The sequence below is a fragment of the Mytilus trossulus genome, chromosome 14 (genome assembly GCF_036588685.1).
Source record: "Mytilus trossulus isolate FHL-02 chromosome 14, PNRI_Mtr1.1.1.hap1, whole genome shotgun sequence".
Taxonomy (NCBI): domain Eukaryota; kingdom Metazoa; phylum Mollusca; class Bivalvia; order Mytilida; family Mytilidae; genus Mytilus; species Mytilus trossulus.
In genome coordinates this window covers 51,984,841-51,999,462 of record NC_086386.1, presented here as the reverse complement: position 1 = coordinate 51,999,462, position 14,622 = coordinate 51,984,841, and the positions used below count along the sequence as shown (strand labels likewise).

The following is a 14,622-nucleotide window of genomic DNA, read 5'->3' as shown; positions in this document are numbered from 1 at the left end:
AGAACAAGGCCAGATGTTCTTCGCCCCAGATATATTAATCGATTACTCAAAATAAATGAAAATTTCATATGAAAAAGAAACATTTTAAATAGTCACTGAATCAGGGGGGATGATCAATGGACATATGAAAGACAGAAACCGCGAAGTAATTAATATTTGCACATACGGTACGGTGCTTTCCTGTCTTCTTACTGTTAAAGAAGAAAGCTGTTATAATTACAATGCAGCTATACTGATGCATTAAGATTTGGTGAATCAATGATCATGTAATATTTATATACAGTAAATTTTTATATTTGGTGCTTGCATTTAATACTGCATATCACTGATAAGTGATGTAAATTGAGATCACTTTTTTGTTATTAATTTTGTTATTGCAAATTTGAAATTACCATTTTTACATCGCAATAATTTCTGAAATTTCTTTTTAATGAAATAGTTTGCTATCAATAGTGCTGATACAATAATGTAATATTACCCACGGGTTGGTTTACTTTTCTCTGTTCAAAAATTAAATAATGAACACAACAGTTTGCATGATAATGTTTTTTCTTCTTCGTTCGAAGTCTTTTTTTGCAAATAAAATACAATCAAATCAAAAACTAGTTTGCTTTAACGTTATCGAACTGCCATCGTTTTAATTTACTCTTGTTCACACAAATTGTGCTGAATTAGAAACGTCAGTAGATTGTGAATGACTCTCAAACGATTTGATTGATTGGTCTATAATGCCTCAAAACATCGAATATTGCTTTATGTCCTTTCATTTCAGCAATAGCGAGAGGAGATTGTCCGGTATTATCACAGATATCAACAGATGCACCGTGTTTGAGTAGAATTTCTACAATTTCAATATATCCATTAAAACTTGATTTAAACAGCGGAGTCTGTCTGGTATTGTCTTGCGCGTTCACATTCGCCTTATTTTCTATCAATATCACTACTACATTTTTATGATGATTCATGCATGCTGTATGCAGAGGAGTTATCATATTCGTATCTGCGAAATCAATGTCAGCACAATGTTTCAACAATACATTGACCAAATCTACATTCCCGGCTTTACAAGCAAATGCAAGAGATGAACAATTGTCTTTATCACAATGATTAACATTGGCCTTTGAACGCAACAATAAATTGACAACATCCGTATACTCCTCTTTACACGCAGCCATCAATGGGCTAACTTTATCTTCATCACATATATTCACATGAGCTCCATATTGTAGTAATAAATCAACTATTGTATAAAAACCCTTTGAGCAACAAAAGAATAGTGCCGTCCAGCCATATTTATTTGCCTCATTAACATTGGCTTTGTAATCCAACAGCATTTTAACAACGATAATATGCTCTTCCATGCATGCTTGATGGAGGGGTGTTAAACCATCTTTCGTTTTGTGGTTAACTGATGCATTTGATTCAAGTAAGAAATTTACTATACTCTCATTGCCAACTTTACATGCCATATGTAATGGTGAGATGCTTAGTTTTACACTGTTTACTTGAGCACCTTTCTCTACAAGCAATTTTACTATGTCAGTACTTCCAGATTGACAAGCAGCATGTATCGGCCTCAATCCAGTCATAGCTCTTTGATCGATATTAGCGTTTTTCGAAATCAAGAGTTGAATCACCTTTACCTGTTTTTTAATACATGCAAAATATACAGGACATCTACCAAATGAATCTACTGCATTGATTTTTGCATTGAACTGAAGTAACGCTTTAACTACAGCACTGTCTTTTGCCAAATGCAATGGTGTACACCTGCTTCCATCTTGTACGTCTACATCCGCGTTATATTGAAGCAGTAAAAGCACAAGATTTACAAAACCTTTTGCACTTACTATGTGTAGAACACTTCCATTGTTTCTTGTCTTATATTTCTCATTTATGTGTATCCACTTAGCACAATGATGTAGCAAGTACTTGGCAACTGCTATATGATTATTTTCACACGCATAAACAAATGGCTTCACTTCCTCCTTGTTTGCTATGTCAATCCTGGATTTCTTTTCAACAAGATTTTGTACAATTTCTATATGTCCTCTCATGCATGCCAAATGTAAAGGTATGTTGCCATCAATGTCCCTTTGATTAATCATTGTACTATCTTGCACGAAAAACGAAACATATTCCTGGTATCCTAAAGCAGACACAATGTGAAGAGGTGGCATACCATCTTCGGTTTTTTTCCAATAATCACGAGATAAACCCTTTTTCATGCATTTGAGAAACTTAAGCCTGAAATCTCGAAAGTTGTTTTGCTCAATTTCAAAAATTGACTTATTCCACCCATTACCTAATTCATAAACAAGCCGATGGAAATATGTCTTTTCGTTTTCTTCTGTTATCTCAATAGTATAGACATCCTGTTTTTGATTAATACAATCTAACTGAATTTGATTCAGTATTACTTCAGTTTTACAATGCTTGATTACTGTTTTTATCAATGTTTTTGCTATGCAACGAAGGACGATCTTTTGCAACGTTTCATTGGCAAAAATGAAATCATCATTGCCTGTTTTTACAAATTGTTTAACGTATGTTCCAGTAAGGGCAACTAATGTAGACTTAAGAAGATTTTTCGATGGAAAATGAGGAAAAGTCAATTCATGAAACACATCCTGAAACAACTTATCAAATTCGTCATTGTTTATGGAAAATGAGTTCTTTGAAATATTCTGCCTGATGGCAAGAATAGCCATTGCAATGTAGCTTACTTGTGATTTGATTTTGAAATTAGTTATTTCATAATCAATAATCTCATAAGGAACTGTAAAGAATTGCTCAACTGGAACGTTTTTCGATGATAGATATGAGGAGCATAAAGATGGAAAGAAACTATACATCACAATTGTCTCGTCAGTTAAAGATTTCGTGTCATCTTTGTTCAAATAAGAGTGACATATATCCCACCTCTCTGAAAGTGATAGACGTATTTGAACAGATAATAAATCACATGTATACGCATCCAAACCTAAGCATTGAAACTGTTCTGGTTGCCAAATATATGTTCTGCTGGTAAGAATAAGTTTTGTGTCATCGTTGTTGCCAAAAATCCTCTTGAGTAACGGCAAATGTTTTTCCCATAAATATACGTCTGTTTCATTAACAGTATACTTTCCGATAAAATCATCGATGATGAAAATTTGTTTTGTCCCTGGTACATGGTAGTTTGTAATGTCTTCTGAGTGTCTGGCAGGAATAATTGTATGACCATAAATGTTCTTTAATGTGAATGCTGCATAATAAGCAATTGCCGATTTACCAGAACCACTCGGTCCTGATATTACAATTATGTTTCTTTTTAATATTTTCTGGTAGATGAACTCTGTAGCTCTTGTTTTCACCAGTTTGTTAAGGTTTTTTTCCCAGTCATGAAGTTTTTCAATTTGAAAATCTAAAAATTAAATGTTGAAATGTAACATAAGTTTCTCAAAAGAAGACGAAACACATAACAATAAGAACATTAATTTTATACTTAATATGAGTAAGTTATAGTACTTGTATCTCTACAAGGTTGCAATACAATTCCAATTATTTAAAGCAAAACAATCAATTCAAGGAAGAGAATAAACACAACGAACAACACGATATGGACAAATATGGAAGTAACTTAAACACACGGGTGCAGTTTAGTTCCTCAAGGGTTGATGCAGTTCGTGATAGAATATTTTGTTTGAAAACTAATTTATTAAATTCATTCGGACAAACAGAAAAAGGCAACCATTTCAGAGGAAGACATTGACAATATACTACAACGACCTTTACAAATCAGGACGGATATGGTGATTAAAGACTGTTTAACGCTAAAATGCAAGTTAAAAACATAGTCAAAACGAGAACATATTATTCATATACGACCTTGAAGGCTGTTTTATTGCTGATCAAATCGGTAAGACGGATTTTAACCTTCGTGCAAATTAACAACGTAACAGACGAAAGGAATACATACCATCTTACGCAGGCATAATATAATGGGCTTGTCCGATTAGGTTTTGGCTTATTTGACTTAATACTGCTCACTAAAGAGTAGTCGCAAAAACTATTTTACAAGTCGGTTTGTTCAAGCCGGTAATGGTAAGTAAGTCATTTAACACTCGGCGCAAGCATCGTAGCAGTAAACGAAAGACAAAATTGTTCTTTGGAGTTTCAGATATATTAATAATGTTTTATCTATTAAATTTCTTAACTTTTTTTACAGAGGTTAAATTCATATATCCTACAAAATCAGAAATTAAAGAAGCAACAGAAACGCTTCCTCTGCTAAATTTTTATATTTATACCAAGTATTTAGCAGTCATCTAGTACCAGTTTTTTTTTACAAATGAGACGATTTTATTTTTGAAATTGTACATTTTCCTCACCATCTGATTCCGTAATATGATAACCTCGCCTGCATATATAAATATGGGATATTCATTTCCAAACTAATTCGGTATTCAAAAGCTTGGAACTGCTTCTAATAATTTACACTAAGATAAGTGTATTATCATACAATTGACACCAAGACGGACGTCTCCAAAACATAATAACAGATAAAATAAATGACAATTTTAATCTTATATAGATCAATGTACCGTCACTGTTGATACACATATTTTGTTTTAAAAAATGCGAATAATACTGCTGCTATGATTGCCAAATTAAATGCTCACCTAATACGTGTGCCATACACAAAAAGCGTACGAGAAATAATAATGGAAGGACAATCAATCCCTTATGTTATATAAAGAGTCTACCTACGAATTTTGACAAACTAGGCTCTTTTTGTAGAAGATCATGTTTTCCTGATTATTTTTGCTCTTTATATCTTATCTATCTGTTAAAGTTTGTTGGTAAAAGCAAACAACTCAATATATTTGGAAAAGTCGATCTTTAAGAAAAACGAATGGAATAAGCGGTCGTCTAGCTGGTTATTTCTCCTACTAGGAGTTTATCTTATCTTTAATAGTAGTTTGAGATTTTGTTTTTAGCAAAAATGATATTTGGTAAAAGTTTACGTTAAGAGGCAATTACGCTAATTAGAAGTCGTCTGCCATTATATATGTTATGAATAATAGGTAGTAATCGGCATTCACAATGTTTCTGTCCTGTTAGATTTTTCTGTTTATAGGGGTTTTCAATATCAATAAAAAAAAGTTGCATTTTACACTATGGTATTTATTGAACAATATAAAAGTTAGGATATTAAGTATGAATGTCAATGATGCAAATATCATCCTAAGTTTAAAAAAAGGTGGATGTATGCCAGTAGAGGCAATCTTGTTAGTCTGCGATTAAAGTTATCGGATACGTTATATAAACTAGATATATACACCCAAATGAAGATTGTGTTGATAACAGAGATGAAATGTATCAAAGAGACATTCAAACTAACGATTCGAAAATAAACACACAACTTAATGGTTAAAAAAAATAAAGACAAACAACAGAACACAAAAAAAAAGAAAAAAAAAGACTGGGGAATACGAGCCTACAAAAACCTGGTGTTGATCTTCGGTACTTCTAAAGGGTAAACAGAACCTGTTGCACACGTCATATCCGTTGTGTTGCACATATAATCTGAACCTTTTGAAAAGTCTTATTCGGTAGGTCATGTTCGGGGAAAAGGGTACAGGATTTTCTTTACGACATACCCGTCATCATCTGTGAAGCAGATGTATTCGACAAAGGTCAACCAACTCTTGATGGCAGCAACCCAGCAATCAGTTGTCCAACTTGATAAACAATTTAACCCTATCAGATTTGCTCTAAATACTTTGGTTTCCGAGTTATAAGCCAAAATCTACATTTTACCCTTATGTTCTATTCTTAACCATGGTGGCAATCTTGATAATTTGGCTTGGTCACCGCACACATTTTTTAAACTAGATGCTCTAATAATGATGGTGGCTAAGTTAAGTTAAATTTGACCTCGTAGTTTCAGAGAAGATTTTTGTAAAAGATTAAAAAAAAGTACGAAAAATTTGTAAAAATGACTTTAAAGGCAGAAACTCCTTAAGGAATCAATTGACCATTTTGGTCATGTTGCCTTATTTGATAATATTACTTTGCTGAACATTATTGTTGTTTACAGTTTATCTTTATCTTTAATAATAGTCAAGATAATTACAAAAAAACAGCAAAATTTCCTTAAAATTACCAATTCAGGGGCAGCAACCCAAGAATTGTGGATTGTCCGTTTCATTTGAATATTTCAGGGCAGATAGATCTTGACATGATTAACATTTTTACCCCGGGTCAGGTTTGCTCTAAATGCTTGGGTTTCAGAGTTATAAGCCAAAATCTGCATTTTACCCCTATGGTCTATTTTTAGCCAGAGCGGCCATCTTGATAAATTGGCCGGGTCACCGGACACGTTGTTTCAAACTTGATACCCCGATGATAATTGTGGCCAAGTTTGGTTAAATTTGGCCCAGTAGTTTCAGAGGAGAAGATTTTTGTAAAAGTTAACGACGACAACGGATGACGGACGCCAAGTGATGAGAAGTGATCACTTGGCCCTTTGGGCCAGGTGAGCTTATAAAATCACAAATCCAAATTACTTCTGAATGTGGATACAATCAAGTCACGAAAGTGCATGCCTGTAATAAGTTTTAACCTATTTGTTTATATGTTTTCATAATATTAGTATAGATTCTTGGTTTTTTTTCCTATAAAAAGCATATAAAAAAATAAGGGTTTCTTTGTAATGCAAATATTGTCTTCTTATATACTAAATGATACCTTTTAAATGAGGCGGAACATTTAAAAATTCGAGATCACTGAAATTTTCTTTCGATTCCTGTTTATCAGCAACTGTGTTTCCTTCTGTTACAGTTTTTCCATTAGCCATATTAGTATCTGGAATGGAATTTGAAATCCTTTTTAAAAAATGCACCATTTGTTTGAAATAACATTAATGGTCATTTTTGGGTTTTCTTTGGTCACGATAAATCATTGTTGCATAAAGGCAGAGATAAAAATATAATAAGGAATAGGTTACAAAGAGAAACTATACCAGTTAAATTGCAAATATATTGCAGATGAATTTACATGTGATGATGGGAAGATGTTTGTTGGTTTTGAAATTGTGTGTTTAATTGTTTTAATGTACCTACCTGTGAAACAAGGTATTAACCTCAATGTCAAAAACGAAGTTGGAAAACAAATACCAATACTGAGAACTAAAAAAAAATGGTAAAAGGATATTAATTCTTTTACCTAGAATATACAATTAAAATTTGATAATAACCAAAGTTCATACAACTGAAGAAGTAGTGGTTGGTGATTAAACATAATCGTTTTCATCTAAAGCTTCAGAGAGTATCAAAACTTTTTTTTATAGTTTTTCAACTTTGCACTTGTTTGGCTTTCTAACTACACGCCTGCGTATGTAAACTGTTGTAGATTGAATTTTTGAATAATCCTTGTATGACTAGAAGGTACCAAACGTGATAAGTACTTGGCTGCTGGTCAACCTTTTTTAGCCCACCACCTTTTTGAAAATGTTTGTTTTTTGTTTTTTATTATTATTATTTCTGCGTTTTTCTGTAAACATTTGTACTATAAAAAGACATATACTATGTATAACCCTATAATGTATAATCACCGCTGGTACATAACTTGGAATTGATAGTAAATAGCAAAAAAAATGTACACTTTATTCACAGTATATGTACGTTCATAGTAAACAGAAAAATAATTGTCCTATCCCCCAAGTTTTTACAAGGATTGCCGATTGTCATAGACGGTAGTCTTGACTTTAAAGTACGTCTGATGACGGAAGCAATATCCGGACGCCTTTATTTTATTTTTTTCTCGAAATAAACCAATGAAAAAATCAAAAGCGAGGATAACAAATGTAACTATGCTTTTAACAGTAAGGTGTTGATCCCATTTTTACATTTTATTATATCATTAGCACACCATGGGTCTAATAATATTTTCATGCTTCTACTTATATGGATACTGTACACTGTACAAGTTTCTAGAGCTGAAAACAATGCCATAATTAGATGTTATAAAGACTATACATTTGTTGTAAATATATTTTTTTTTAATATAACTTCATTAAGGAAAATAAAATATAAATGTAGCGAAAACGAGCTGAAAAAGTGACGTTCGAATTAAACAAAAATAATTAAACGTATATCAGCCTTGTTGTCTGCTTTCCATTTGACTTAATAGACATGTCCCAATTTAAAAAAAAAATAATATACTGGAAACACTATTATTTCTTCTCAATGAGAGGCGAAAATAGAAAAGGACATTCAAACTCATAAGTTGAAAATAAACTGACAACGCCAAACAGACAAACAAGAGTATACGAAACACAAAATAGAAAACTAAAGACCAAATAAAACGACCCGCCCCAAAAACTGGGGATGATATCATGTGTTTGAAAAAGTAAGTAGATTATGTTCTTCAAGTCGTGGTACTCATGTTAGTACACAATCGGTTTTACTTTTTATCCTTTGGATTTCACACATATAAATAAAATCGTATTATAACATGTATAAAAAAAGGTAAAATCTCAAAAATGCTGAACTTAGAGGAAAATCAATTTGGAAAGTCCATAATCACATGGCAAAATCAAATAACAAAACGCATCAAAAACAAATGGTCAAGAACTGTCATATTCCTAAATGTGTACAGGCATTTTTAAATGTAGAAAATGGTGGATTAAACCTGGTTCTATAGCGCTCACCCTCTCACTTTAATCAAATTCCGTTTTGTTTACATTGATGCGTTAAATAAACAATAAATTGTCAAAATATGGGTACATCAGTCATCATCGTATAACAATTTTAAAAGGAACAATTTAACAGAACACAAAAACATCTACAATCTACGAATACATTGATTGATTTGAATGTCTGACGTCAGAAATGTTTGAGCTATTGATTTTGCCATTTGATCATGTTGATTATGGACTTTCCATTACTCATCTTTCTCGGAGTTCTCTATGTTTATCTCTTCATAAAAAAAAGACTACTGGTGACACTTTTATCTGTATGACGTCGAGTCATCGATGTCAGTCACTGTTACAAAGGCTTTTTAAAACCCATAATCTGTATATATGTGAGGTTTATACTAAAGTGTATATGATATGGCTTTTACAATATATAGAGAATAATACATGGCAAAATCCGTATCATATGTCGTATCATCCCGAGACATCAATATCAGCCCAAGGGCCCTTAGGCCCGAGGGATGATATTGGTCGAGGGTGATACGGCATGTGATACGGATTTTGCCATGCATTATACGCTTTATCATATATTTCAACAGTAGAGTATTATATTTTATGAACTGTTTTCTGATCCATAGCACTGGGTTACCTTCAGTTCTGCTTTTGTATTGTTTCAAAGCCTTAAAATAACTGCTCAATTATTTATACGAAGCACCTGGGTTACCTTACAATCTGTTGTTTTAAAAATATTTTGTTTATTATTGTATTTATTTGAGTGTTTTGTATTTTTAATAGTTGAATTATGTGTGCCAAAAAATATGTTGTGAAAATTTGACGTCACAAACAATATGAAAACTTGACGTTCGTGACGTTACATACCAAACAATGACGTCATTCAAAAAATTGACCTATTTTGAGAAAAAAAATTCTTTAGCCAAAAAACAAAAAACCCACCCCAAAAAATGACTTCATGTATTAAAAATTAAAAAAAAAAAAAAAAAAAAAAAAGGTATGCGATACGGGTTTTATCATGCGATACGGGTTTAGCCATGCGATACGGGGTATGCGATACAGGGTAGGTGATACAGACTGGAAAAACGAACCTTTATTAGATATACAAAATAGCTGTATTTTATACTAAATATATGATAAATCACAGTATCAACCTTCAACCAACATAACTACTCGAGAAGAGCTCTTTGGATTATATTAGTGTCTCGGGTTGATACCGATATCATATTGAAAAATCCATATCATATTCTCTATTTAAAGCGTCTATTACATTCTAGATTCTAGACAGACAAAGGATCACATCCAGTTTAGGGTAAAAAAAATCATTATATTAAACCGTCTTATTTTTAAGGCATAATGTGGTTTTGAAAATTAATATGTGTACCATTCAGTGACTTCCGCATATTGATGTTCAAATAGAAGGCATGAATTGGTTTATGGTAGCGGCAAGTATAATTAAAATAAATAAGTAACATCAATCTAACAATCTACTTCATCATTCGAGGCCTCGGTGGCCGAGTCTTCGAAGTAGTTATTACTGTAATAACTAGCCAGTCAACATTGAGGTAGTGAGGTCGAATCCCGCTCGCGTAAGTGCACTCGACTACAATCTTCATTGACTATGATTGTCCGTTTTCCTATCGAAAGTCAGGCTCCTCCAATAATGAATCTACACGTTAGTATTAGCAATAAACTTACATTTCAATATTAAGGATGAACACGAATGCGGCCACTTTCGTTTTACACGAAAACAGTCTAAAATTTAACTTAAATGCTAGAATTGTGAAGATTTCAGTAATGTAGCATGATGGTACCAGATATATGTGCATTGTATTGTCAAAAAACAGCCCATATTTATGAAGCAGAAGCATTATACTGTCCAATAAATAACTAAAAGTTTATATTTTAACAATTTTGTTAAACTGCTATATTTTGGGGCCAAAAAGGGGTCTTACTGGACCTACTCCTTTATAAACATTACCATATAATGAATATTCATTTAAACACTAAATTGCTGACTACTTGACTGGTGATACCTTTTGAAACGAAACGTACACCGGAAGTGGCATCGACCCTAGATGACAATTTATAATGTCAATTTTTTCTAGCGTGGTAGGGCAAAACATACTAACTTATTATGAACAATGTCATCACTAAAACTGCAACAGCTGCTGTCTTTCTATACTTCTCAAATTCAAACTTCACTAAAATAGTAAAGAAAAAAGAGAAAAGATATCACTATTTGAGAAACGGCTAATTCATAAAATAATATCTAACTTTTAGTTGCTTACCTACATACAATTTTGTCTAATGAACTAGTTATCTCATTTCAATCATACCACATGGTTTTCCCTTTCAGACAATTTTGTAGATATATTATATGAATAAGTAATATATTGCGAAACTCAATTGTAAAGAGTATTCTAAAATGTTATGTTTCTGAAATACCAATTCAATCAAAGGATGCAAAACTCTGATCACATCTTTATGTGTTATTATGCATGTATATTTATGCATTCTTTGTTTTTCATCAAGTTTTGTTAAAGTATTTGTATGTTTATATGAACCTATGACCTCTGATATTCATTAATAATTTTTTTTAATTCTAGTTCATTTATATGTTTAGGAGTATGACGTAACTGAACTAGTAAAATATGTTAAGGGTCAAGCTGAAGTCCACCTCCTCCGGTTTGCTGTGTTGAAGATAAATGGGTGGCCTCCTGTTGTTATTTTACCCCTTGACACATTCCAAATATTCATTCTCTTTTTTATTGTCATCCACTCAAATTCAGGCTCATTAAACGAGTCATGACCGTGAAAACGGCAAACCAAAAGTTACACACGCCATCTTTAAGAACTTTAGAACTGCTCTACCAATTTGACATATTATGACAATTTTTATCCTAGAATTCATTCCAATTGTTATACCATAGACGTGATGATAACAGATCTACATCAGTAACTTTTTTGTACAGTACTACTTTATAACTGACTGCATAAAAGTTCCCTTGAAACTGTTCTGGCAGTTAAACCATAACTGTTTTCAAAATAATTTAAAGTAAGCGAATACTATATTTTAGACTCATTATGTTTAAACCCAACATTCCATTCAATATGCATACCTGTCGTATAATGTCCAAAGAAAGGTTTGACAGTCAATGGAATCTGGGAACTACCAGGCAACCTGAAATAAATATAACTTCTATGTAGCACAGGTAAAGTTAGCTCAATAAAAAATGTACACAACAGGATATAAATGTCATGCGTTTGAAGCGCATACTATCTAGAATAAAATGTTCTTAATACTGTCTGAATGCATCGAAAAACTAAAAAACAAATATTTTGTTAATCACAGTAATTGTGAACGCATAGAAAAATGGTAAAATTTCGTACGACTGTATTTATATTTTGATCGTAAATTTGTACAACATAGGAAAACTAGTAAAACTCCGGCACATTCTATAACTATTTGATCGTTAAATCCTCGACGATTTAAACAAACTACAACACTGTTAATCAAAAGTCCGTCAAATACAAAGAAAACAAACAGCTTTTAAAATTGTTAAGCTGAAACTTAGTTCATTACTGCATAATTGGCGTTGACGTTAGAATATTAAAGGAACCCATTTTGTATGTTTTTATATTCCAATTGTTTTTATTTTTTGTTCTGTTCGCTATTTCCATTTTTCAAATTGACGATACTTATGTTTTTAAAATGTTTAATTACAAAGGTGATATTCATCAATCCATGACCAATTGATATCATTTAAAATTAATACGTCTCATTTTCATACATTAAACTCAATGAGTTTTAAGATTCTCCATGAAGTTGCTCAGCTATAATTATTTTTCAAAGATGTATACATATTGCTAAAAAAGTTTTTGAAATTTTAATAACTTTCTTGAAATATCCTGGATTTCTACCAAACTTGGACAGACGATTGTTTATGTTCATAAGATAGTATCCAGGAGAAATTTTGTAAAAACAAAATTACATTTTGTCCGTATTTTACTTGTAAATGGACTTCGTATTTCTGCCAGGAACCATGACATTCACTCTGTGGTTAAAGTTTTTAAAATTTTAATAACTTTCTTAAACTATCCTTGAATTGTACGAAACTTGGCCCGAAGCTTGTTTATGATCAGGAAATAGTATCAAGAAGCATCAAGAAGCGACAAGAAGCGTCAAGAAGCGACAAGAAGTGACAAGAAGAAGAATATTAGCGACAAAAAGTGACAAGAAGCTATTTAGCGACAAGAAAACATTTTTTTTAATTAAAATTACTTATTCCAAATAAATATTAAAAGAATATGCAAAAGAAAACAATTTTAATGACAAGAAAGTAAGGTTTGATAGAGGAAAAAAAGAAACATAGATCCAAATCAGTTGCTACATTTATTCACATGATATTTTATTACGTATAACAGCAAGTATTACGTTTAACCTGTCGTATTATGATATTACTTTTACTTGTGTTTTAGAACAATACTATATTTATCTTATAATTTGTTTTTTAAAACTATCTTTGTACAATATATAATAAACTTGCAAAATGCATTAGTTGTGCATCATTGTCCAGAAAATACCTCCACAAATTGTGAAATACAAAGAACTGAAATAAAACAAGAGGAAAACATACTTAAAATGTTAATATTTCTCTAATCTTTTTATTTGGTGTATTGTCTCATTTTACGATTTTCATCATGGTCATGCATATTGATTGAAGATTAAAGGAAATCAATGACAATCTTTAGTTTTCAACAGATGTTCACTATTTACAATAATTGTATATTCTGGCAATTTATACAAAGTGTTAGAAAAGTAATGTTTTTGGCCCCTTATTCGGCCACTAATTCTTTAACAGTTTGGCCACTCATAATCAATCCCAATCTTCCTTTTTTTGGAATTGAACCGTGTGGTACAATTTCAGAAAAATCAATACACTTAAACACAAGTTATCCCCAAAAATAAATCCGAACCTTTTTTTGTGGTTTAAAACCTTGTGTTTAAATCTCATGGAGATTCGTTTACTTCAACTAAAGTAATTGTCCAGAAACTAAGTGTCTTCGGACGACGCTGACGACGACGACGTGATACGAATATACGAACGCAATATTTGTGTGGGGTCGTATAACAATGAACATTTAATTGATCGTCATGTCAATACCGAAGTGCTAACTATCCACAGAATAAAAACGAACACGTAAAACAACAAAGGACAGCATATAACAATAGAACCACACATTGTCTGTCACACGACTAGATCATCACCTTCAAAGTGACGTCACAGGTAAATTTTAATTTGTTTTGTACTTATGGTATGAGATGTATTTCATAACAATTACAAGATTATCAATATATAATTGTGTTAGTTATTAGATACTAAATTGAATTATCCAGCTATGTCGGTATTTTTTTCTAAATCAAATTGTAAAACAAATAAATCGTTTACGTTTAAGTGATTTAAACTAGAATCTAATAAATGAACTCAGGTTGATTAATTACAAACGCTACGACATTTGACAATGTCCGATCAGAATTTTAAATGCAACACCATAACAGAATATATGAATTTTGTATAAACAAATACCGTGACACGTCTTATATCTATGCGAATTAACACTCGGCAAATCAGTCATATTAGGTAATTGGTCATGGTCGGAACTTTAAAAACTAGACCACGTAAATGGTAAAATTTATATCACAAAAATACTGAGCTCCGAGGACAATTCAAAACAGGAAGTCCCTAATCAAATGACAAAATCAAAAGAACTAAACACATCAAACTAATAGACATCAAATGTCTTATGCCTGATTTGGTACAGGCATTTTCTTAAGTCGATTGGTAAAAAGTTATAAATGTACCAGTATTATAAATGTATACGCCAGACGCGAGTTTCGTCTACATAAATCTTATTAGTGGTGC

General features: G+C 31.9%; 1 protein-coding gene across 1 annotated transcript in view; it reads right to left on the bottom strand.

Moving 5' to 3' along the window:
• Positions 1–696: 696 nt before the first annotated feature.
• The window catches only part of LOC134697861 (uncharacterized), a 29,876-nt gene continuing 15,950 nt past the window's right edge, over positions 697–14,622 (bottom strand). Inside the window, exons 6-9 of the mRNA XM_063560150.1 lie at positions 11,818–11,879; positions 10,828–10,899; positions 6,736–6,852; positions 697–3,406 (exon numbers count right to left, since the gene is read on the bottom strand). Coding sequence (XP_063416220.1) covers positions 702–3,406; positions 6,736–6,852; positions 10,828–10,899; positions 11,818–11,879 — 2,956 coding nt within the window. The 3' untranslated portion in view covers positions 697–701. The remainder of the gene's footprint in view (positions 3,407–6,735; positions 6,853–10,827; positions 10,900–11,817; positions 11,880–14,622) is intronic.